The sequence below is a fragment of the Heptranchias perlo genome, chromosome 7 (assembly GCF_035084215.1).
Source record: "Heptranchias perlo isolate sHepPer1 chromosome 7, sHepPer1.hap1, whole genome shotgun sequence".
NCBI classification, from domain to species: domain Eukaryota; kingdom Metazoa; phylum Chordata; class Chondrichthyes; order Hexanchiformes; family Hexanchidae; genus Heptranchias; species Heptranchias perlo.
The window spans coordinates 71,391,445-71,416,661 of NC_090331.1; the positions used below are offsets into that span (position 1 = coordinate 71,391,445).

A 25,217-nucleotide genomic window follows, 5' to 3' on the forward strand; every position below is an offset into this window, starting at 1 on the left:
TGGATAAGATTTGACCCATAGTTGGCAACAAGTCTTTGTGTGCACCTAGAAACCAGCCTGCCCTCTAGTGTTCATGAAATACTGCTGTGTTTTCTCATAAACCCTTTTCCCATTAATGTAAAAAAATAATGAGCATTATTTTCTCAGTACTTACTGTAATTTGGCACCAAACACAGTGGAGACCGGTGAGACTCTGGTAATTTTTAATGCTTTTGTGGCACTTATCACATTTGGTTGGGGAGTTTCCTTCTACCCAAACGTGCTGCATAACCTTGAAAGGAGGCAAAAAAGAGAAAAGAAACAATGATTAAGGATCAGTTACATAGATTAATAATATCAGCTAGTTTGTGCGAATCGAATGAGACTCATATATAGCAGATTCCAATCCAAATAATCTCAATAAAAAAAATGAAATTACCTCACTGACCTCAGCAAAAAACAAGGGCCCTATTTTCAGAATGACTGCATCATCATAAAATAATCTGTGGACTAACCATCTTTGCAAAAGTCATTCACACTGATTTTTTTTTAGTTTCAAATCAATTTTAAAACCCCGAGACGCTTAAAGACCCTACATCCTTTTTCTCTCGTCAGTCTGGGAGGGGGGCTCGGGGAGGACGCGGACCTACATTAGCTCCTGGTTCAGGAATGCCTCGATTTTAAAATTCTCATCCTTGTTTTCAAATCCTTCCATGGCCTCGCCCCTCCCTATCTCCGTAGCCTCCACCAGCCCTACAATCTTCCAAGATCTCTGTGCTCCTCCAATTCTTGCCTAAAGCGCATCCCCGATTTTAATCACTCCACCATTGGTGGCCGTGCCTTCAGCTGCATAGGCCCTAAGCTCTAGAATTCCCTCCCATAACCTCTCCGCCTCTCTCTCCTCCTTTAAGACGTTCCTTAAAACCTACCTGTTTGACCAAGCTTTTGGTTGCCTGTCCTAATATCTCCTTATGTGTCAAATTTTGTTTAATAGCGCTCCTGTAAAGCGTCTTGGGATGTTTTACTACGTTAAAGGCGCTATATAAATGCAAGTTGCTGTTGACATGAGGTCAAACTTATTATTAGTCCTCTTAAGCAAGTTTTCTAATTTGATGACAATTTTATTTCTGGCATGAGGCATCTTATGTGGCGCTATTCATTAATTTTTTGTGACATTCTTTTGGTGTGCAATAGCCTGTGTCTTTGTTGAGTTTTAAAATTCTTTTTTGCTGACCACTTGTAATGCTTGAAAATAATCTAGACTGGAGGAGTTCACGTGTAATTGAAATGTATTTTCCTTACAGAACTATGAATTCATTAAAAACTGCATGTGTCAAATTTTTATTATAATTTGTGATTAAAGCTTTGAAAATCTTGTCCCAAAAACTTATTTCTTAACTACATATATTAAATATATTTAACAACACTCACTTTAATAGCACGATTAATTTCTCATACAAATACCACATATAAATCTGTGAAAAAGTAATTCTCAGAGGTTCAGATTATCAAGGTTTGAGGTTTGCTATTGGAGAGTTTGCCCAAAAGAGCTAACTTATTTATTGCAACAGCTTTGTAACGTATGTTTCGAACAAGGTTCCACTGCATCACTCAATATTCCATTGTCAGATATACAGTTTTCACAAGTTTAAAAAAAAATTCCTTCTGCATTTATTGCAAATGCTCAGTGAAAACGTACTTACATTAGTATTTCTCTTGGATTTTACATATGTGCTTATGCATGATTTGATGTTTTTGGAAACACATCTCTCATGGACTGTGTACTTGCAAACTGGAAAAAGAAATGAAAGCAGGTTAAACAGTTTTTTCTCTACTATGCATTTTTCTTCCGATAGGATTACAGTCTACTCTGCTTAATTTGAAGTTGCTTAATTTGAATTATCTGTTAACTTGAACTGAAATTGTGTAAAAATATCTCGTGCTGTTTTATTAAAATTATTTAATTCGTATTATTGGATAATTCAGATTGTTTTGAGCAAACGTCATCTTCAAATTAACAGGAGTAAATTGTATCAATCCGATTCATGCTGCTAATCTTTCAATAACCAGTTCAATAACCTCGGCAAGCTGCAATTAAGTTTGGAATTCTCAGGATGCAGGCCGTCTCTCAGTCAACATTTTGGAACAAGGAGTAAGCTTCAAGGAGTAAGCATCCCATTAATGTGTGGGTCTTGGTTCCTCAATATCAAGATACATTTTTACATTTTTGGGTTGTCACACTATACATCTCCTTGGGTACATATTTAAAGGCCACGCTTGTAAGTGGACCTCATGTCTTCTATGAACCAAAGTGTGCATTTACTGCCCAATATCTAGGTAAATGTAGTGAGATCCAGGGGTTTAGCAAAGAAGTCTTGCCACTCACATGCCACCATATGATTTCCCTGTCTTTGACAAGCAATACAGGATACCAGACTGTGACTCATGCTCTAAACCAACAGACAAATTTATTAAACATTAGGCCGGTAACTGTGCAGTACTTGTATATATTTATAGAAATTACAAATTTTACTATTCTACTCGAAATGTCAAAAACAAAAATGCTTCTCCCTTGCTAGCTCTCAACATAAAACTGCCTCTTGAAACATGATGTGGAGATGCCGGTGATGGACTGGGGTGGACAAATGTAAGGAATCTTACAACACCAGGTTATAGTCCAACAAATTTATTTTAAAATCACAAGCTTTCGGAGATTATCCCCTTCACACCTGACGAAGGGGATAATCTCCGAAGCTTGTGATTTTAAAATAAATTTGTTGGACTATAACCTGGTGTTGTAAGATTTCTTGAAACATGGTCTCTTACTTTGTTCTGTGTTTATCTGCTACAACAGAGTCTCTGATTTGCCTTGTACCCCTGACAGCCTTACATTGATTGCTGTTTTGGTGCAATACCATCCAAGATAGAATTCCAAATTCCTTTGGAAATACCCAAGACCAAACAGGCATTAAAAGCTGTATCTCACATAACTAGAGTAGGTGGTCATCATTCAAAAATAGCATTTGCCCACACAAATATGTACTGTAAACAATCTCACAGGATGCTTGTATTTGACTTGAATGCTTGATCCATTTATCTTTTCCAAACATTTTGCATGACTTGTTTCCCATCCAAGAGCAATAACCATCTCATAGTTAAATGTGCAATCCGATTGATATCAATTAGAAAAATAGAGAAAGAAGTTGCATTTATATAACACTTTGTAAAAAAAAAAAAATCAGGATATCCCAAAGTTCTCATCATATTTTGGGATTTCAAACTATGGAGCTTCCGAGGGCCTTGGTGTACTATATGTTAACATGCTAATATTGAGCTAAACTGAGCTCTTAAGGGGTTACATTCACAGGACAGTAGGCTGGTAAGTGTACATTTGCTTTTAGATTGGATGCCTCAACCAGTATCCTTGGCACAATAAAAGATGATTTGAAATCCCAGCAACTGTTCACTCTGAATGCTTTGGTGACACTCCTAGTCATCTGAACTCAACAGGGTCATTGTCATGTTAGGCTGGGAAATTCCATTCTGTTGGGGGGGGGGGGAATATTTGGGCTTTGACAAAAGAGTTATTGTGTTTTAATTAAGTAAGATGACCCACTGAAGTGTGGAAATGTAACATCTTCATTATTCTTATATCTTTATATAACCAAACATAAGTTTTAGGTGAATCCAATCGTAACTGTTGCTTTCAATTTCATCTTACTGTGGATTACAGCTACTTAATGATTCAAACCAAGCCTCACCCCATCTAGTGTTAACTTAGAATCACAGAATCATAGAATGGTTACAGCACAGAAGGAGGCCATTCAGCCCGTCGAGTCCATGTCGGCTCTCTGTAAGAGCAATCCAGCTAGTACCACTCCCCCATCCTTTCTCAATAGCCCTGCAAATTTTTTCCCTTCAAGTTCGTATCCAATTCCCTTTTGAAAGCCACGATTGAACCTGCTTCCATCACCCCCTCAGGCAGTACATTCCAATTCATAGCCACTTGCTGCGAAAAAAAGTTTTTCCTCATGTTGCCTTTGGTTCTTTTGCCAATTACCTTAAATCCGTGTCCTCTGGTTCTTGACCCTTCCGCCAATGGGAACAGTTTCTCTCTATCTACTCTGTCTAGACCCCTCATGATTTTGAATACCTCTATCAAATCCCCTCTTAACCTTCTCTGCTCTAAGGAGAACAACCCAGCTTCTCCATTCTATCCATGTAACTGAAGTCCCTCATCCCTGGAACCATTCCAGCAAATCTTTTCTGCACCTTCTCTAAGGCCTTCACATCCTTCCTGAAGTGCTGTGTCCAGAATTGGACACAATACTCCAGTTGTGGCCGAACCAGTGTTTTATAAAAGTTCATCATAACTTCCTTACTTTTGTACTCTATGCCTCTATTTATAAAGCCCAGGATCCCGCATGCTTTTTTAACGGCTTTCTGAACCAGCCCTGCCACCTTCAGCGATTTGTGCACATATACTCCCAGGCCTCACTGTTCCTGCACCCCCTTTAGAATTGTAGCCTTTAGTTTATATTGCCTCTCCTCATTTTTCCTACCAAAATGTATCACTTCACACTTCCCTGCGTTAAATTTAATCTGCCACATGTCCGTCCATTCCACCAGCCTGTCTATGTCCTCTTGAAGTCTATCACAATCCTCCTCACTGTTTACTACACTTCCAAGTTTTGTGTCATCTGCAAATTTTGAAATTGTGCCCTGAACACCCAAGTCCAAGTCATTAATATATATCAAAAACAGCAGTGGTCCTAGCACTGACCCCTGGGGAAAACCACCTTTGACTTGGTCTGCTTTTGGAGAGAGTGAAAAAATACATGTGTGAAACACAAGGATTTAGTCTAGAACACAAGGGAATTCTACTGTTACAATACCTGGATTATGCCATCATCGGGCAGCGCCAGTCAAAAATTCTAAAAGTAAAGTGTCAGACCGCTTAAGGGAGCGACGGACGATGCTGAACCCCAGAAGGTATCTACCACAGACCCAAATTCTTAACAGTGCTTCACAGCCAATAAATTAGTTTTGAAGTACAGCCACTGTTATTTTGCAGGCAAATGTGGTAACCAATTTGCACACAACAAGGTCCCACAAACAGTAATGAGATGAATGAAAAATTAATCTGTTTTGGTGGTGAAATTCCTAGCTCTTTGTCGAAAAACTGCTGTGGGATCTTTTATGTTCGCTTGAAAAGGCAAGAAGTGCCTGAGTTTAACATCTGATCCGAAAGACGGCACCTCTTACAACGCAGCACCCCCTCGGTACTATCATGTGCTATGTTGAAATAGGGTATCTGTGACTTCAATAATGCTGAAGGTGCAAAGCAAACTGGTTGATCCTTGTCAAGTCTCCTGAAGGTGTCTGAAAGGAGCTGGTGGTGTAAAAATATAAACCAGTCGTGACTTTATCTCCGTGGTCTTGGGCTGCAGCTTTTCTTCTGCCAGATGGCACAGTTCAAAAATAGCTTTCTTGTTCAGACAGATTTTAACCCAACTTTCCTGTATGAACTTCAGGAGGTGGATTATATCAAGATGCCTACAAACTCTGGTACTTACACTCTGCTAAATAGAACTAACTCCTTGTGGAAATGTATTCCATGCCCTCTAACCTCCTGATCTCCCCTTTCCTGGGGTTCCTGCTCCTCATTCAAAGTCTCCATTGGAGTAATGGAAGCAGTGTTCCACCAAAAAAGTACTCCAAAGACAGTTCTATTAAAATCAGGCTCCACAGAATTCTGCAGTACCTCAAAACCTAATTTCTGCAAGTAGCCCAATCAAATTCCGTGGCAGATCCCTTGAATTTCTGCGACACATTACTAAATGTCCAGGGAGTGCGCAGAGGAGAACTGGACAAGGTGACTGGTCTGCCCGTTTTATGGCTCTTACCAGTTTTCCAGAAATTGTGAAGGCTGGCCTGCTGGATCAGTTTATCTGACCCATGTTTCTGCCTAAAAAGGCTCCGTCCTGGGAGCGAAGCCTCGGGAAATCAGCCTCAAATTCCCTTACGCAGGGAAAAAAATATTGAAAATGAGATTAAGTATGAAACCTAATTAAAAATAGAATTAAACCCTTTACCACATGACATCAATAAACCACAGAAAAATTAACTTTTTCAAAAAGAAAGAAGAGCAAAAAGCCTCAACAAAGCCTTCTTGTAAAAGCAGAAGCATGGAGTGCACTGAAACAGTGGCACTGTGACTGGAAGTGGACTTTCTTGCGGTTTTTGCAGCCCCTTTGCTAAAATTTATGCCAAACTATCCCATTGCCTGACTGGTATCACATGATACTCTCCACAGGAAGAAAAGCAGTTCTTTGAAAGTTGCTGTCATTTATCAGTAGTTTTTTTAAAAACAAATTTAAAAAGGTCGGATAACTTCAGAGGAAAGCCAATACTACAGCGTGGGGTAGGGAATTCCATGCGTGCGAAAGTTTTGTGGCCCTTGAATTTGTGAGATTTAGAATGAAATCTGTGTGGTAACTATGGCAGGTTATGGCCTGTGGCCAACTATGGCCTGTTTTAGCCTCAACTTTCTGGGCAATTAACATAAAATACATTCAGAGTAAGAATCAGCAGACTTGAACAAAACCATTTAATTTGTGCTTAATCAGCATTCAACAAGCAAAAATAGCATTAACACAGGATTTATACATTATACCTCTTGTCTCTCCCCCCTCCCCCACCAGAATGCCTTCAGCAACATGGCAAAAGGCATCAACTACTGCATTACTACAAACACACCAAATTGCTATATGTTAACGCAGGTTTAGCACATGTGCTACCTAAAATGCACAGAGCAATTTATAATTAGGAATTTCATCTGTTTTATATTGGTGAAATTTGCATGCCATTCAAGACTGAATAGGCAAGTACTTTTGAAAGCAGCTAAATTATCTTAAACTGAAAATGCAAATATGAAATCAGATGTAAGAGAACTATTTTATCCTGCATCATATCAAAGAGAGCTGCATAAATGTATGTGGATGCGCAGAAAAAATGGTACTTAACACTTAAACACAACAGCTTCCATTAACTATGTATGCTGCAGTACTAAAATACATGGAGTATTTACTTACAGGAACAGCAAAGACCTTGTTTTCGAACACCCAATAGCATATTCAGACAGAAGTTGCAGTATGCAGGCTTGTTGAAGTGTTTTAATCGCCAAACATGTTTACCATCATCTTTCACATTCTGCAGTGAAAAAAGTACACAATTAAAACAAACAGTACCATCACAGGAAGCATACTCCATTGAAATGCTGGAATGGTTCTCCTTTTCTTATTTCTCATCCGTATGATTTTTAGTCCTTCTAAATATTGGAGATTTTTTTTTATATATTAAATGCATAGCACGCATTTTATTCATATCTGATGGAAATGTACGTCCAAATGACAGAAGCACAATTTATTCCAACCTGTTAAGCACAGCAAGTTATTAAACAGAAAATTGAGATTGCTATGCAAAATACTTACGACAGAGGTTCATGGTCTGGAAAAATCAGTGACATACTCAATAGCATAAACACAGTATACAATAAACTGCGACAGATATATTCTCTCTCTCATTAGCATATAAGTTTACAGCACAGAAGGTGGCCATTCGGTCCAACAGGTCTATGCCGGTAAGCGACACCTCAACAAGAAATCAGAACCTGCAAATAAGTCCTCATTTATTGCAGCATAGTAAGAAAGAAAGAAAGACTTGCATTTATACAGCGCCTTTCACGACCTCAGGATGTTCCAAAGCACTTTACAGCCATTGAAGTACTTCTGAAGCGAAGTCACTGTTGTAATGTGGGAAACACGGCAGCCAATTTGCATACAGCAAGATCCCACAAATAGCAATGTAATAATGACCAGATAATCTGTTTTAGTGATGTTGGTTGAGGGACATATATTGGCCAAAATACCAGGGAGCACTCCCCTGCTCTTCATCGAAGTAGTGCTATGGGATATTTTACATCCACCTGATAGGGCAGATGGGGCCTCAGCTTAATGACTCATCTGAAAGACAGCACCTCTAACAGTGCAGCGCTCCCTCAATACTCAATAGTGCCAGCCTAGATTATGCGCTCAAATATCTGGAGTGGCAATTGAACCCACAACCTCCTGACTCAGAGGCGTGAGTGCTACCATTGAGCACGGCTGACCCTTCTAGTCACAGTGCTACACTATTTATCAGAAAGGTATAAGGCGCTCTGGCAAAGGATTCCTACTTCCACAGGAAGACAAGCCCCAAAGGCAGGTGATTTACTGACTGGCAGCAATGTTTGTACCAACATATTGCTCTGTGATAAGTGACAGTGAAGGTGCTAAGTCGCACTTTGGTTGCAATATCAGTTTGCAAATTCTAACATAGCTTTAACATGGCAATAACACTACTTGAGCCAATTATCAGGAGGGAGAGGGTGGATCCAATTAACATTAGTAAAGTGTCAATTCTGGACAGTTTTATGTGCATCACCCTGTCAACCTGCTTCACTACTGGAGTCATGTTGTCCTCAGACGAGGTCTTGATGGATAACAGCAAACTAAAGGTCACACTCTTCAAATAATTTTTGAACATATGAGTTAAAACAAGTTCACAGATCACACTGATATATGTTGCGACATAATGCACAGATACCAACGAGTTTGGACAAGTGTTGTACATTGCAATTCTGCAACAAACTCCCTTGTGTCATGTAATATTATGCATTATTTTGAATGTATATACTGGACAATGAGTGCAATGATTATGTGGAGAAAATAATTTCTCTATTGCAAGTGGCACAAGTAAAATCAGTCACAGGATAAGAGTGTCTTACATAACTGAAATTTCCAGCAATCCACATATAAACTGGGTTTGAAAATTATCATGGAGGGAGAAAACAACATTGGAGATAGAAATATAAAAACTATGCAAGTTTAAAACCAATATATATAGGGGTGTAATCTTCCTTACAGTCTGAGGTAGTAAATGTCAAGGAATGGATCATACAATATTTAAAATATATTACTAATTCTGTCTACCAGTAGAACAACATGTGCCACATTAAACCATTTCAAAAAAAATTATATTCATGCCCATTACATTTTTGTATGATTTTAAAAAAAATGATATACCTTTGATTTATTCAGAGATTGAGCCCTGGTTGAGCGCTTTGGGAGGATCCTGCACTGGAAGGATCTTCCACAGGATAGTACCTGATTAGAGACCATTTCTAACACAGGAGAACTAGATAAACAGTTCTCCTTCTACAAAACATGGTTGCCTGTTGAGTCCACTCTTCATCTCCTTTTCAATCTTTAGTCTCACCAATACGATCATTAACATTCATCAGAATGCAATAACATCCGGAAAATACTTCACTATAACTCACTAAGGCAATAGATTACAATAATTTGAACTCACTTCTGATTAGATGGCTTAACTTACGCTGGTGATAAATTCAGATTCTGGCTCGGAATTTGCAGCATTCTCGGCGGGGCAGTAGGTATAGCACTTACCACTGCTTAGTTATCGTTATTTGGGCTATATTCCTATCATTTCTTCAATGTAATGAAGATTACTTACCATAATGGTTCAAATAGTTAAGCTGTATCATTGACCCATTAACATTTTTATTATTAATACATTAAAATTATTCGCACTATACCATAAACTTCAGTAGACAGTCAGATAATGTCATTATTCTGTACCGCAAGTTGTTGTGAAGAAACCAATGATGGTTGTTAAAAGCTTGACTCAATATTTAAAGTTCTACTGAATAGCTCTATAATTGTCACTGATGAGTGTTTGCATCCCTGTACTTACTGTCTCCATGCCAAGGAGGACCAATAATGGAATGGTAGTTATTCCTCCTCTTATCCATTCTTCCAGTGTAACTGTACCATCATGATCATAGTCTATTTCCTCCATCATCTCCATAAGTATCTGCAGTGTAACATATCAACACATATAATCCACTAACATGAAGATATTTTCTTAAACAACTATTTTGCATGCTTTTAAAATAAATACTAAGTTAGCATTTATGCATTTACTGTTCTTTTCAAAAGTTACATGAGACAGCATAACGCAGCTCTTCCTATAAACATCCTAAGATATTTATCAAAGGAGCAAAATTGGATGATGAGCATTAACATTGGCGCGAGGGAAGATGGCCAAAGGCATGGTTGAAGAGATCAATTTTGAGAAGGCTTTTGAAAATGGGGAAGGGGGAGAGAGGTGGCAAAATGAAAGAGTTCCAGAGTGTAGGGCCAAGATAGCTGAATACTCTGCCATCAAAGGTGGAAGGGAATGAGAGGGGATGCACAGGAAGCTGGAACTGGAAGAGCAGAGGGCATGAGCTGGCACAAAGGAGCGGAGGAATTGAAAATGTAGGGAGTGACGTGGTTGCAGGGAGATTTGTAAACGGGGACGAGGATTGGATGACAAAAAGACAATGGAGGTCAGTGAGAATAGGAGTGATAGTGAGCTAGATTTAATGTGGGACATGGTGGGGCTGTAGAATTTTGTATAAGTTAGAGTTTATGTAGGATGGATCCTGGGAGAACATTGGAGTGGAACCTAGAGATGAAGACGACATTGATCAGGGTTGCAGCAGTAGTATGGACGAGGCAAGGGCAGATGCAGGTGAAGTTATGGAGGTGAAAATAGATAGTCTTGGTGATGGATAAGATAGAATCATAGAAATGCTATAGCACGGAAGGAGGCCATTCGGTCCATCGAGTCCGCGCTGGCTCTAAGCAAGAGCAATCCAGCTAGTCCCACTTCCCCGCCCTTTCCCCTTGGCCCTGCAAATTTTTCCTTTCAAGTACTTATCCAGTTCCCTTTCAAAGGCCATGACTGAATCTGCCTCCACCACCCCCTCGGGTAGTGCATTTCAGATCCTAACCACTCGCGGTGTAAAAAAGTTCTTCCTTATGTCACTTTTGGTCCTTTTGCCAATCACCTTAAATCTTTGTTCTCTGGTCCTTGGCCCTTCTGCCAATGGGAACAGTTTCTCTCTATCTACTCTGTCTAGACCCTTCATGATTTTGAGCTGGAGTTTGAAGCTGAACTCAGGGTCAAGTAGGATACTGAGGGTGCACACCATTGAGTTCAATCTGAGTGAGCTGCGGAGAGGGTATGGGTTTGGGGGACACGTGCAGCATTTTTGGCAGGAGCTGAACAAGGTTGTTTTTGTCTTGGCAATTTTAAGTTTTAGAAAATTCTGACGCAATCATGACGTTGAACAAGCAAACAGATAGCACAGTGGTGGTTATTGACTTGAGGGTGGTGGCAGAGAGATAAAACTGGGTGTTACCAGCATACATGAGGCAGCTAATACTGTGCCTATGGTTAAAGTTATTGAGAGACAGCATGTAGATGAGGAGTAAGAGGTGGTCAAGGATGGAGCCTTGGTTACTGCCGGAATGGGAGAACAAGTTGTTGCATGAGATATCCTGGCTATTAAGGGGTAGGTATGTGTGGAACCAAATAAGATCACCAAGGAGAGACAGTGGGAGGAGGATAGATTGGTTGACTTTATCGAATATCACAAAGAGGTCCAAGAAGATATAGAGAGATAATGTGCAATGGTGGCAGTCACAGGCGATATAATTGGTGACTATGACCATGGTATTCTTGGTGCTGTGGGCAGGGTAGAAGCCATCGTGAAGGGATTTAAAGGGAATTCTGGGTGAGGTGAATGCAGAGTTGTGTGGTGAGAATGCCCTCCAGGACCTCATAGAGGAAGCAAAAGTTAGAGATGGGGTATAAGTTGGAGGGGACTGAGGCGATAAAAGATTAGCTTTTTGAGGAGAGGATGATAACTGAAGTTTTGAAGGTAGCAGAAGAGTGCCTGAGGAAAGGGAGTCACCGATGATGTTTAAAAGCAAAAAGCCAAGGAAAGGTACCTGTGCGGTCAGAATTTGGTTTGGGAGAGGGTCAAGGAGATAGTGAGGATTCTTATGCAGGAAAGTTGCCTGATAAGAACTGGAGGGGGAGGGGGCAGAGAATAGATAAACTGCAGTGATATGAGAGGTTGGTGCTGAAGTATGGTGAGTGGTAGTGACTAAGGCAGCTGAGCAGATGATCTTAATCCTGAAGATAAAAAATAAATCCATGAGTTTCTGATACTTGGCTTTGGAGGGTGTGGTGGAAAATGAGGTGCATTAGTCATTGAGTAGAGGAATCTGGTATTATCTTTACCTTCCAGAATAATTCTGGGGTAATAGGAAGATTTGTTGGTGGAGAGGGAGAAGTGACATTTCTTAAGGTGTTCCAGCTAGAACTAATGGTGGACAACTAGGCCTGTCATACACCTGGGGCACTCAACATAGGAACAGGAGTAGGCCATTCAGCCCCTCAAGCCTGTTCCGCCATTGAATTAGATCACAGCTGATCTGTATCTTAACTCCACCTACCCATCTTGGTTCCGTAATGCTTAATACCCTTGCCTAACAAAAATCCATAAATCTGTTTTAAAATTTTCAATTGTCCTAGCCAGAGCAGCTTTTTGGGGGAGAGAATTCCAGATTTCCACTACCCTTTGTATGAAGAAGTGCTTTCTGACATCACCCCTGAACGACCTAGCTCTAATTTTAAGGTTATGCCCCCTTGTTCTGGACTCTTCCACCAGAGGAAATAGTTTCTCTCTATCTACCCTATCAACTCCTTTAATCATCTTAAACACTTCAATTAGATCAACCCGTAACCTTCTATACTCAAGAGAATACAAGCCGAGTCTATGCAACCTTTCCTGATACTGGGACTAAAAGGGTTAAATTATCATTCTGGTGAATCTGCGCTACACCCCCTCCAAGGCCAATATATCCTTCCTGCGGTGCGGTGCCCAGGACTGAATGCAGTACTCCAGATGGGGTCTAACCAGATCTCTGGACAGCTGTAATATAACTTCTACCCCTTCGTATTCCAGCCCTCTTGAGATAAAGGCCAATATCCCATTAGCCTTTTAAATTATTTTTTGTACCTGCCCACTAGCTTTTAGTGATTTCTGTACTTGGACCCCAAAATCTCTCTGTTAATCTACAGTTCCAACTTCTTGCCATTTAGAAAATACTCTGATCCATCTTTCTTCGGTCCAAAGTGGATGACCTCACACTTTCCCACACTGAACTCCATCTGCCACAGTTTTGCCCATCTACCAATGTCCCTTTGCAACATTTTGCTCCTATCTACACTATTTACTGTGCCAACTAACTGAGTGTTGTCAGTAAACTTAGATATATGACTCTCTATTCCTTCATCCAAGTCATTTATAAATATAGTGAAAAGCTGTGACCTCAGCACAGATGCCTGGGAGACACCACTAGTCATATCCTGCCAATTTGAGTACAAACTCAAGTTTGGAGTCCTCACATTGGGTGGTGTAGAAGAGGGAAGTAGACTGTGAGGCACTTGGTAGGGTTTTGAAAGTGGAAGCCGTGTCAGTGATGGAGGCACCTTGAAGGTGGTAAACTCCTTCATGGTCACTCCCTTGGCTCTGTATGATGGTAGGTTCAAGGAGGTGGCCATGAGTGTGGGGGGAGGGGGTGGCGAGGAGGTTGATTGAGGGATGGAGGACAGTGAAATTGAATGAAGAGGACAGAAGAAATTTAAGAGAAGGTTGAAATCAACAAGGACGAAGGGTCTTGCCTCTTGCAAAGGCTAATCAAGAAAAATTGGGAGAAGATCTTTGAGGAATTCACCCAAGGGCCTTAGTGGGGAGATAGGCAATGATGACTTTGAAGAAGAGAAGGGATGGGTGGTAAAGGGTGAAATGAACAAGCATATTGTGAACTTGCATTGATGACTGGGAATCTTATAAAAATCACACTATTAGCAAGAAATCTCTGACATTTGATACAAGTCCAGATAACGCAGGGCGATGTAGGAAAAACTGAATAATGTAACAAATTTAGTTGTGGGAAGACATTAATAGCTGTGTGGTTAAAGAAGTGGTTTATTATTTATTTTAAACTCCAATAATTCTGGTAAACAATTAGGGGCTTCCTGAGTCTAGTAATTTGTGCAATAGGCATGTCTGACCGTGTGACTAAATAGTCAAATGTCTCTACCTTTGGGGAGAAGATAAAATTGACTGTAATGAACCAAGTGGATAGAGCAGCAGAAAAAGGTCCAGGGAATCTTAAATTCAAAATCACTGGAACTCTGACCTGCCAGGTAAACAAGTTCATTAAAAAAACACTGCAGCATTGGTCTTACTCTTGCATTGGTTCACTATATTTTTATGACCTGATAAATCAGAAAATGGAATTGTGTCCAGCGTTGCCCTGGTACCCTATGGTCCTCCCAACTGAAAAATCAGCACTTATGGATTATCACTTAACACAACTACCAGCATATTAACACATACAATCAAATCCGCTTAGGCAGAGGCAGACACAATCTCAGCTATTTTAATTCTCAAAAAGATTATCTGTTAGTGAGACAGAAAATTGGAAGCAAATGTCCTTTTATTAGGACATCATCCGTATAAACCATTCACAAAATATCCTATATCCACATGTATTTCTACACACTGCACTCTGATATTTGCATTACATAATTTAGGCTACAAGATCTTTTGAGATAATTTAATTTTTTCTCTCCCAGTTGGTTTTCCCACTGATTTTAGGAAGGTTTACTGTAGGGTAGATGTGGATGTAGGGAAGGCTGGTGAAATTATAAATATGTCATGCAATGTGGCCCAAAATCAACAAAAGACCGGAGACAAATAACAAACTCTCAAGAAGTTGTTTCGTGAATAAAATACTTCAAAATAAACAGGCAACATGTTGGCAGCATGTTGTATATGAAATATTAAGCTAATTCTGTCCTAATGATTTGTGACCATTTTAATGGTAGCTCAGTGAAGGCATAAATGTAACAAAAATAATAGATGGGTATGTGACTTCTATTAACATAAGAAACATAATATGAAGCTTGCAGAGGATACCAAGCGTTTATTTAGTAGGATGTAATATGGTCTTTAAATGTTTGACAATGTTGTATAAGCATGTCATCATACTAACATGAGTTGCAGTCAATACTATCACTTACTTAATAAGAGAAAACAATTGAGCTTCTAGCAATACTTACTGGCCTGAGTTCAGTAGCATCCCATTCCAGGTATTCTGCTACATGGACCATTTGGTTAATGATACGATCTAATTCCTGCATTTAAAAGTAAAAACAAAAATTAACTTTCTGACCATTTACAAGCCAAATACAGCAATAATGGAACCCACTTCAGCACAAGCAGCTCAATTTGTCTTTGTTTACAAAAAACACTTATAGATATTGGAATATGAATCATTTACAATGTCAATTTATAAGATCAATTCAAATCACTGTATAAACAGGGTAAACAAGCCTACAAATCAAACTCTATTTCAGTTTTTTCCCCAAAACAGATTAAAGACAAAGATGAAACAGGAAGGAAATCAAAACAGCACCTTTTACAGGTACCTCCCATTTACACTTGGAACCAGTATTGCTGCTCTTCACTGTAACCTTTCCAATGCAAGTATCTTATTTTGTGGCATGCTGGGGAAAACCGATACAATACTCTAATTGTGGATTGATTACTGCATTGTGAAAACCTCAGCTTACTTTCTGTGGACTTACATTTTCTTGTTCTGGCTAAACATTCTAATAGCGTTACCACCTTTTCTGGACATAGAAATTCCAGAAGCAATTACCATCATAACTCTAAGGTATCTTTCTATCTCTCTCCGCTCTACATCAAGATGTGCTGTAAAATTAAATTATTGTACGTTAAAATTATTTGAGGCCTTTGTGTCTTTTGCTCGACTTTCTTCTTTATAGCTAAGTTTTTTTTTAAAACACACTGTTGACTAATGTGGTGTTGAGCCATGCAGACCAGGAAAATCTGTGCTGAATTAACTGATCACAGCTGCAACAGCAGTTTGGGCAGTGAAACTGTCCTCAGCACCCCAAGTTAGGGAAGGGTGGTGACGGTGAGGGGGCAACAGCCTGAGTTACTGCTACTAATTGCTGTCCAATGACCCTTGCTGCAAAGTGTGTGTGTATTAAAATGGGGGAGGACAGGATCGGGCCTGGCTGTCGTGCCCTCGTTGGATGAATAATCCCTGCTGATGCATTAAAACACTGAAGTTCACGATATTTAAATACTGCAGGCAAAACTGCATTAGAAATGATAAAATTGTTAAATCCTACTGTTACTTCTGTTGTGAAATTCAAGAAAAATATGTACTTTGAAAAAGAGAGAGTCATCTTCCTGCAGTATTTGTGTAGGGTAGACCCGTCTCAAAGATTACAGTTTTAACAAAGTGAACTTTTTACAAACTATTAAATAAAAAAAACTTACTGAGCTGTCCAGAACACCATTTCCATCTGTGTCATAGAGTCGAAACATAACTGTCAAAAAAAGAAATATTAGAAAGTGGTTCCAATATTGAACCTCAAATATTAATTATTTTGATCAGCTGAATTTTCATATCTTTATTCTCTATGTGACTTGAAATAAGTAGAAGCTTAGTATTAACAAGCAGCTTGCATTTTAAGAAATCAGTGGCAATTGTCAGAATCATGTAAATGAGTAAATATGATTTTCCTTCTTCAAAATTATTTATGGGGAAGGGAAGGGGAAGAGGAGGTTCTCTACTGTGCCTTTTTGTCTCTCAGATTTACCTCAGAAATGTTTGGATTCCGTAACCTGTCATTATTTTGTTCATAGAACAGATTGCACCACTAATCAAAAGAGGCTTCCGCTCAATTGCTAATCCATGAACGCTACACTAACAATCTAAAGTACGGCAAGATCTTTGTGATTTACCAATGCTAGAACATGAAGATAGGATAGTTTGGTTTGTAAGAATAAGATCCAAACTGCTAGAGAGACTATCCCAGGATTCCTGAAAGAAACTACTAAATAGGCTTACAGGATCTCTTCCACCCTCCTCCCCACCCCTCACACCAGACAATAAATTTTGGGAATTATCTTCTGGTCGACAATCATTTGCTGTAATTGTGCATAATATTGCTCTGTTGCAATTAAAGTGATATTGTGCATAATGCTAATAAGGACATTTGACAGTTCCTTACAAATACAGCAATAAACATTTTTCTTTATGGCTTAGACAGTAGGAATATAGGAATTTATTCCAATAAGGCACCTTTTTGAGTCAGTCCCTGATATTTTCCTCTGGGTTAATAAATTTATAAAATGTCTTGTTTGTAAACATGTTTTCAAATTCGTTACTGTGGAAAATATTGGGGGTTTATGTGATGCAAAAGCCAAAAATCTTCATGGTAAGAATTGTATGGACGAGATGAATGTTTGGTGGTAAGGAGATAGCACCTGTGCATTTTTATCTGGTACCATCTTATTATAAGGAGCCAGTGTCACTGAACAAACGGGAAAATATATTTGAAGTCTCAACTGATGACTGTAATTCTTGAACACAAACAATCTGCTGTGATAAAGGATATCGACTTACAAAGTGAGCCCTGCTTCATTCATGACCAAACCAGAGGGTGGCTTAGTCACAGCAGAATATTCTGAAGCATACAACTAAACTCAATATAATTACCAATGATGTCCTGTGCAAGTAAAGTGCATTCCAGTGGTGTAACACTTCAAAATGGAATTTTTTTTTAATTCATGAAAAATATACTTCATATAGCAAGCAACAGTTGAAAATCAAGGTAATTATTTTAAAAAGAGTTTCAGTAACACACAGAGCACCGAAATTACACCACTTGTTACAATGGGCCTATAAATGAAAAATCACATTGACCCTATCCTCTATTTCTGTATCCTTGAAAAAATAGAGTTTAAATTGGTTTCAATCCTTTTGAGGACTGCAACAAATATTTCTGCATGAAATTAGGAAGGCAAATGGTATGTTGGCCTTTATTATAAGGGGGTTGGAGTACAAAAGTAAGGAAGTCTTGCTGTAATTATACAGGGCTTTGGTGAGACCACACCTGAATTACTTTGTGCAGTTTTGGTCTCCTTACCTAGGGAAGGATAGACTTGCCTTAGATTTGGTGCAACAAAGGTTTATTAGATTGATTCCTGGGATGAGAGGGTTGTCCTATGAAGATTAAGTAGAATGGGCCTATACCCTCTGGAGTTTAGAAGAATGAGAGGTGATCTCATTGAAATATATAAGAGTCTAAGAGGGCTTGACAGGGTAGCTGCTGAGAGGATGTTTCCCCTGGCTGGAGAGTCTAGAACTAGGGGACATAGTCTCAGGATAAGAGGCCGGACATTTAGGACTGAGATGAGGGGGCATTTCTTCACTTAGAGGGTCGTGAATATTTGGAATTCTCTACCCCAGAGGGCTGTGGATGCTCAGTCATTGAGTGTATTCAAGAATGCGATCGATAGATTTTTGGACTCTAAGTGGATCAAGGGATATGGTGATCGAGTGGGAAAGTGGAGTTGAGGTCGAAGATCAGCCATGATCTTATTGAATGGCAGAGCAGGCTCAAGAGGCCGAATGGCCTACTCCTGCTCCTATTTCTTATGTTCTTATAAATAATAAAGCTGACATATTGTATATTCACAGACTATTACAAATATAAGAAAGGTGCTGTAGTCTCACCTATTTTGCTAATTCAACTTTCTAATATTCAGCAGTCATAAATCTAACAGAATTTTTACAGCCATCATGTGTTCACACATTTTCTAAGTTGCTAATTGTCTTCAGCACTGAATTTAGCTACTTTTGTGGCTGAAAGTCTAATTAATTTTTTTTTCTGCAGTTTCATCCGGTGCTGATTTGGCTCCTTAATGCACAGTAACATGGACAACATGGTCATTAATTTTTTTCCCAGCATTGTATTTGCTGGAGCCAACTGCTCCCAAGGAATATCCCCCCAAAGGTCAGGGTTGATACTTGAAATTGATTTTTTAAAAAAGTACATTTTTCACACTCAAGGGTTTTTGTTGCGCTTTTTGAGTAACATATTACACAGTACATAGCACTTTTCTCCCCCTCACTTGATTTTTTTGCCTTGGGAAACAAAATGAAAAATTAGGTTCCTGTGCTTGCCAACCAGATATTTGGGCTAACCAACTAAATTTTGCTCTAATAACCTTAAAAAATCAGCTGGAAGCAACTGGCTGCTCTAAAATCAAACTTAAAGAACTAGCTCAAAAAGTTGGTGATCATATAATTTTCAATTTTATAATACACTTTCTGAAACATGACATAAATGAAGGAAATGAATATCTGTTGAAAGACACAACAAAAATAACAACAGCGAAGAAGTAAACCAGAAAAGCTAGATCAAGTGGAGGATAAATTCTGAACAGCAGTTTCAGTGCAAATCAATGTTAATCATCGTAGAGGAAGAAGGTGCATTACTTATCCGCATTTTAAAATTGGTTTTCTACCCCTCATTGGCATCAACTGCAAAAATTCTGTTAGATTCTGCGCACTGTTCTCTAACCAGCTCCCACATTGTTCATCTGGTAGGAGGTACATGAAAGCAGTTAGTGGAACCTTGCCTTCAGTATGTCGCCACTGTTCCATATGGAAATGCCAGGCCTCAATTCACTGCCTTCGTGATGACATGGCCAATGGTAGGATTTTAACAGATGCAAATCTGCATCCTGCCACTTGACAAAATGCACTGAAGCATCGATATACTGTGCCACTAAACTGAACTTTTAATTTGGACAGCAACCATTTCATTAAACCCTTTAAGTAACAAAAAAGTTCATGTAAAATTAAATACGGAGACTAACTATCTTTAAGTATACCTATTTATATTAAAAGTCTTACATCTACTTGCACATCCTTAACTTGACTTTCTTTTGTCATGCTTTTGACACACTTTTTGTGTCAAGACTCTTTCCTATTATAAGTTCCTACAGCCACTTATATAATGGGTTTTACCCATATAAACTTGTCACCCTGTGATTGCATAATTTGGCCACCATGTTCCCGCAAATGTCTCAAAATGCTTTCTGATTTTTTTTCCATTTTCTTCTTCAGTATCTGAAATTTCTAAAGTTCAAAATAAGGGTTTAAACATTTTTTTTAAATGTAAAAGCTACTTATTTTACAATAACAAGAAATTATTATATTTATCCATTGAATTGTCTTTTGCATCTTCTTACGCACTTGGGGACATTTTATTACGCTAAAGGCCCTATATAAATGCAAGTTGTTGTTATTAAAGTTTTCTTCCTTGAAAGCCTCAGCCTCTCCCTATGCCTGAATTGGGGCTTAGTAAGTGCTGTGGTTTTCCAACTCTTCACCTTGATTCCATACCCCAAATTTTGGCAACTCTCCAAATTAGTCAAATCTAAATCCTATATAAACACACAAATCCAATGTATACTCATTCCTAATACAATAAAAAAGAAATCAACCTATCCGATTTGTCCCACATTGTTGACGATACTTTCACCTCTGAAACATTACCCATCTCCATCTACACATCATCCCCGCTGCTGCTGAAACTCTCATCCACCCCTTTGTCACCACCAGACTCAACTTTTTCAATGCCCTTTTCACAGGCTTCCAAGTCCCCCCCTATACAGACTCCAATGTATCCAGAACTCTGCTGCCCGCATCCTAGCCTGTTCAAAAAACTGCTCGCCCATCACCCCCCATCCTTACCAACCTCAATAGCTCACCATCCCCAGTGCATCACCTTCAAAATTCTTGTTTTTGTTTTCCAATCCTTTCATAGCCTCATCTCATCCACTCTTCCAAGGCTGTTCTACTTGTTCCCCATTCTTCCCTCAGTGGCAGAGCCTTCAGCTATCTTTCCCTCACACACCAGAACTCTCTCCCTAAATACCTTCATCTTGATACATGTCCCCACCTTCAAAATCCTCCTTAAAACCAACCCCTTCAACAGGTCCTTTAGCTACCTCTCCATGTCTGACGCCACTGTGAAGTGCCTTGCCTCGCTATGTTAAATGTAACATATAAATGCAAATTCTTGTTGATATATCCCTTTCTATGATATAGAAATCTATGTTTGTAAGCAATTTGTTTGTCTGGTACAAGACAATGAACCATCTAAATCCATCTACAATTTGTGGTGTTATATTATTTAAAACTTTGAGTTTGCTGTGGTCTTTGACCACTGAGATCCTATATAGTAGAAGTATGTTTAACATTTCAAGAATTCTTTAATTCTACTTCAATGTCATTATACAATGTAAAACAAATAGTCTGTTAGTTACAGGTACTATGGATCTTGAAATATATGCTGCATTTACACTGCAGTTACCAGTCTCAGAATGTCAGTTCCAGACAGACAGAACACACTGTTTATATTGCTGGATTCCTGCTGGGTTGGTACTCAGGAGAGAGCTAATGTGCCTATGTTGTTACGTGCATGCTTAAGAGATCCGTTCGCAGAGTTACATCTAGGTGTTCAGATAATGCCACACTATCTAAACATTTAAATTAATTGAAGGTAGGTTTAAAAAGTTTCCAGGATATCCAAGGGCACTTTTTATAACAAGATCTGACACTGCTCTAGATTTACACCTCATGTGATACCAAACCAAAATGGGATGAGACCACTTCATCCAGGGAATATGTTCATCCCCCCTGCTCTATACACCACTTTGTACTGACAATAAAGTAGTAATACAAATGCACCAGTGAGCATATTTCATGTAATGTATGGATATGGAAAGTCTACTAGTTTTAATAGCAAACATCTCCCTTCTTTTAATAACATAGAGTGTCCTGCCCTAACTAATTGATGGTAGTTAAATATCATTTGCCAAACATGAGCCCAATATCTCAACACATCGAGATTTGCTTGCAGTAGTTGAGCCTCTATAGCCTTAACACTCGCATATATCTTGGTATCATCTGCAAACTTGCAGATCATTCCCCCAGCACTTACATCTAGGTCATTAATGAAGATAGCAAAGAGAAAATCGTCCTGACACCGATCCCTGTGGGACACCACTGGTAACTGGTCCCCAAGCAGATCCAAATCCATTGACAACAACTTTCTGCCTATGAGCATTCAGCCAATTCTCAATCCAGCACAGTGGATTACCACTGATTCCACAAGATTCTATCTTGCAGAGAAGCCTTATGACTTAATCTTTCCTTTAACTTTCTGCATACCCCTTACTTTTAATTTTCTCTTGACCTGAATCATTTCTCATTATATTTCTTCAGATTGTTATTTTTTTCTTTTTACGGTGAAGTGTTTTTCTCACCTTAGTAGTGTTTCTCTTTATCTTTTTTCCATGCGTGTCCTTCCCCATCACAAATGTCCTCATATTCTTTTATATTTCATTTGTATCTGCGCTCATACTTCCAATCTTCTTATTCCTCACTGAGCTTCCACTCTCGTGCTTCTGCCTTGATACCGTTTGCTTTTTATTCTGCCTTTTCATTCCCTCTGACTGAAGCAACCCATTTGTAAAAGAGGATTTCAGGTAACATCACGTTACAGAGGAAAGTAAATACAGTTTAGTTATGGAACGTGAGCATTTCATGATCAAATATTGCAAAATGTATGTTATCTAAAATATTTGGGTGGGAAGGGCAAGGGGGGAATTTCAGCACCATTTCAAACACCGGGAACCTGTGTTGGTTTTGATCGTGTCGAACTTTTCTGGTTTGATCAGAGAAGACTGGGTTGGCCCTTTCAGATATGTTTTCACAGACACATTGGGCCCAATATTAGAAGGGAGGTGGGTTGGCAGCGGGCGGTCGACTGGGCGTGTGGGTAACGCGCCCAGTGAAATTGGGATGCTCTGCACGCGATTGCAGCCTAATTGAAGGTACTTACGCGTGCTTCCAGGTTTCCCGTTCCAGACCTGCGCAGCGGGCGCGCTGCGCACCCAGATCACAGGCTGTCAGCATGAGGAGCCCTATTTATAGGGGCAGTCCTCCAATGCTCCTCCTGCAGCAAATAACCATTTTTGGATCATGGAGCAGGCCAGAGACAAGGCTGCTCCAAGGTTCTCCGACTCCTCACTCCAGGTGCTGCTCGATGGGGTGAGGAGGAGGAGGGAAACATTTTTCACATCTGATGGGAGGAGGTGCCCTCCCTCTGCCACCAAGAAGGCCTGGCTCGAGGTGGCAGAGGAGGTCAGCAGCAGCAGCAAAGTCGGCCGAACCTGGGTCCGGTGCAAGAAACGCTTTAATGACCTAACCAGGTCAGCCAAAGTGAGTATACTTACGCATTCTCCCACACTCCGTCTTCCACATCACCTCCACCACCACACAACTCCTTCTGCACTGCCACCACAACGCTCTTGCATCACTCCTCACATCCACTCAACCATTATCCTCACCTTGCCTGCACTTACTCACCGCCCCAGTTCCCATTTGAACTCTACGACGCAAACCAATCCTCATACAATCTCATGGCTATGTCTCACACGCACCCTACCATGCATCTCCCTCACGGTCACCCCCACCCAAACCAATGCATGCAGCGGGTCACTATGCAACCATCACTCAATCACGCCTCTCTGTGTTTTGCCTTAATAGGAGAAGAGATGCCAGAATGCTCGGGAGAGGGCAAAGATCGGAGGGGGCCCGCCACACCAGGTGGCACTAACAGACGCAGAGCAGCAGGCATTGGAAGTAAGCCACACGCTGGAGTGCCTGTCCGTGGCGGACGTGAGACTGGGAGTGCACAAGCGGCTGGTGACAGAAATCTAACACTCAGCACTCATGATAGCGAATGATCTTAGCATCACTTGGCATCTGCAGCACCTCAACATCTGTCCATATGCTTAATATTGCTTTCTGTTCTCTTGCAGGGCCATCTGCGACCGCTGTGACTGCGGAGGGCGATTCTTCAGAGGACCTGCCGGCCTCTGAGGGTGCATCGTCACATCTGAGCCAGCCATCCACCAGCGCAGATACACACACCTCGGTGTGCAATAATTCCCTTTCCTGAGGATCAGCATGAAGACCCCCACCTGATGCCACCCATTGTGTCACTGCAGAGTGGGTGTAGGTGTATTTGCAGGGCTCTTTTGTGCAGACGACTGAGATGTCCCCGGTGGCACCCTGGAAGGATCCGGAGAAGTTGTTGAGGGCAGTGGTGACTTTGACAGCGACAGGTAAGAGGATGGTGCTCGGGCCAGCCGGGAGCAGCTCGGCATCAAGGAGGCTGCAGATGTCCACGACTACATGTCGAGTGACTTTGAGCTTCCGTGTGCACTGCTCCTCAGAGAGGTCCAGAAAGCTGAGCCTCGGTCTGTGGATCCTGTGGCGAGGGTAGTGCCCTCTGCGACGCATCTCTCTCTCTGGTTGCCCTCCCTCCTGCTGTGCAGGTGGATGTGTCACAGCACTGTGTTGTGGAGCTCCACATGTCAGAGGTGGATGGCGTGGCCGGTGAGGCTGTTCGTCCTCCGAGGAGGTCATGACTGCAGCTATGTACGTTTGAGGGGGTCCGCAAGATAGGTAAATGTGTCTGGACACCGGGGTTGAGGTTGCAAGTTGGTGAATTTGATTGTTAGGAGGAGGGTGGTGCAGGCCAAACTTTGTCCAAAGTGACAGAGTGGCCTCCTGCAATGAGTGAGGGTCTCCCGCCCCCCCCCCCCCCCTCCCCTCCCCTCCCCCCCTCTCCACCTGTCAAATGGACCTTTGCAGCTCCCACAGGCTGGTGGCTGTAACACGTCTATTTCAACTGGGAGTGTTTCCCCCAGTACGGGAAATACACTCAGTTTGGATGAAAATCCCACCCTTCCTAAAATATCCTCCCAATCAGGTCTGCTAACGACCTGAAGTATCAAAATAATTGGTTTAATTGGGATCCCGCCGGCTTTAATTGCCGATGGGAGTCCCGCTGCACGTGCATCATTGGGGAACCCGGATGTGGGCAGGTCGGAGCCGGGCTCCGGGCCCACCCCGGGAATCCCGAATTTCAGCCACGAGCGCACCCGCTCAGCCATCCTAAAATCGACCCCATTTACACCCTCCTTCTGAGCACTGCAATTCCCTAGATAACAAATCTGTGCTTACACACATTTCCTTATATAGTGCATGCATTTAATTAGGCAATTTAACCACACAAGATCACAAGATAGGAGCAGATGAATTAAGTCCTTCAGCCCATTTGATCTCATCCTTCCACAATATCAATCGTACCATTTTTCTATTTCAGCAACTAGCCATTTTCTTAAATGAGTCCAGTATCCTGGCTTCAAAAACCTTTCTTCGTTACTCCTTCCAGCTGCTAATCACCCTCCGAGTAAACTAATACTTCCTGATATCTGAGAGAAAAAAATAAAAGTGTCT

At 40.6% G+C, this 25,217-nt stretch overlaps 1 protein-coding gene across 5 annotated transcripts in view; it reads right to left on the reverse strand.

Moving 5' to 3' along the window:
- Positions 1–25,217, reverse strand: part of LOC137323846 (diacylglycerol kinase beta-like) — a 479,766-nt gene that overhangs the window by 223,256 nt on the left and 231,293 nt on the right. For all 5 annotated transcript variants that reach the window (XR_010963457.1, XM_067987851.1, XM_067987849.1 and 2 more), the window contains 6 exons: positions 16,322–16,371; positions 15,070–15,144; positions 9,796–9,915; positions 7,074–7,191; positions 1,683–1,771; positions 155–271 (listed from right to left, as the gene is read on the reverse strand). Coding sequence is in view for 4 of the 5 variants with exons in the window: in XM_067987851.1 (XP_067843952.1) it covers positions 155–271; positions 1,683–1,771; positions 7,074–7,191; positions 9,796–9,915; positions 15,070–15,144; positions 16,322–16,371 (569 nt within the window). In the remaining variant the exon portion in view is untranslated. The remainder of the gene's footprint in view (positions 1–154; positions 272–1,682; positions 1,772–7,073; positions 7,192–9,795; positions 9,916–15,069; positions 15,145–16,321; positions 16,372–25,217) is intronic.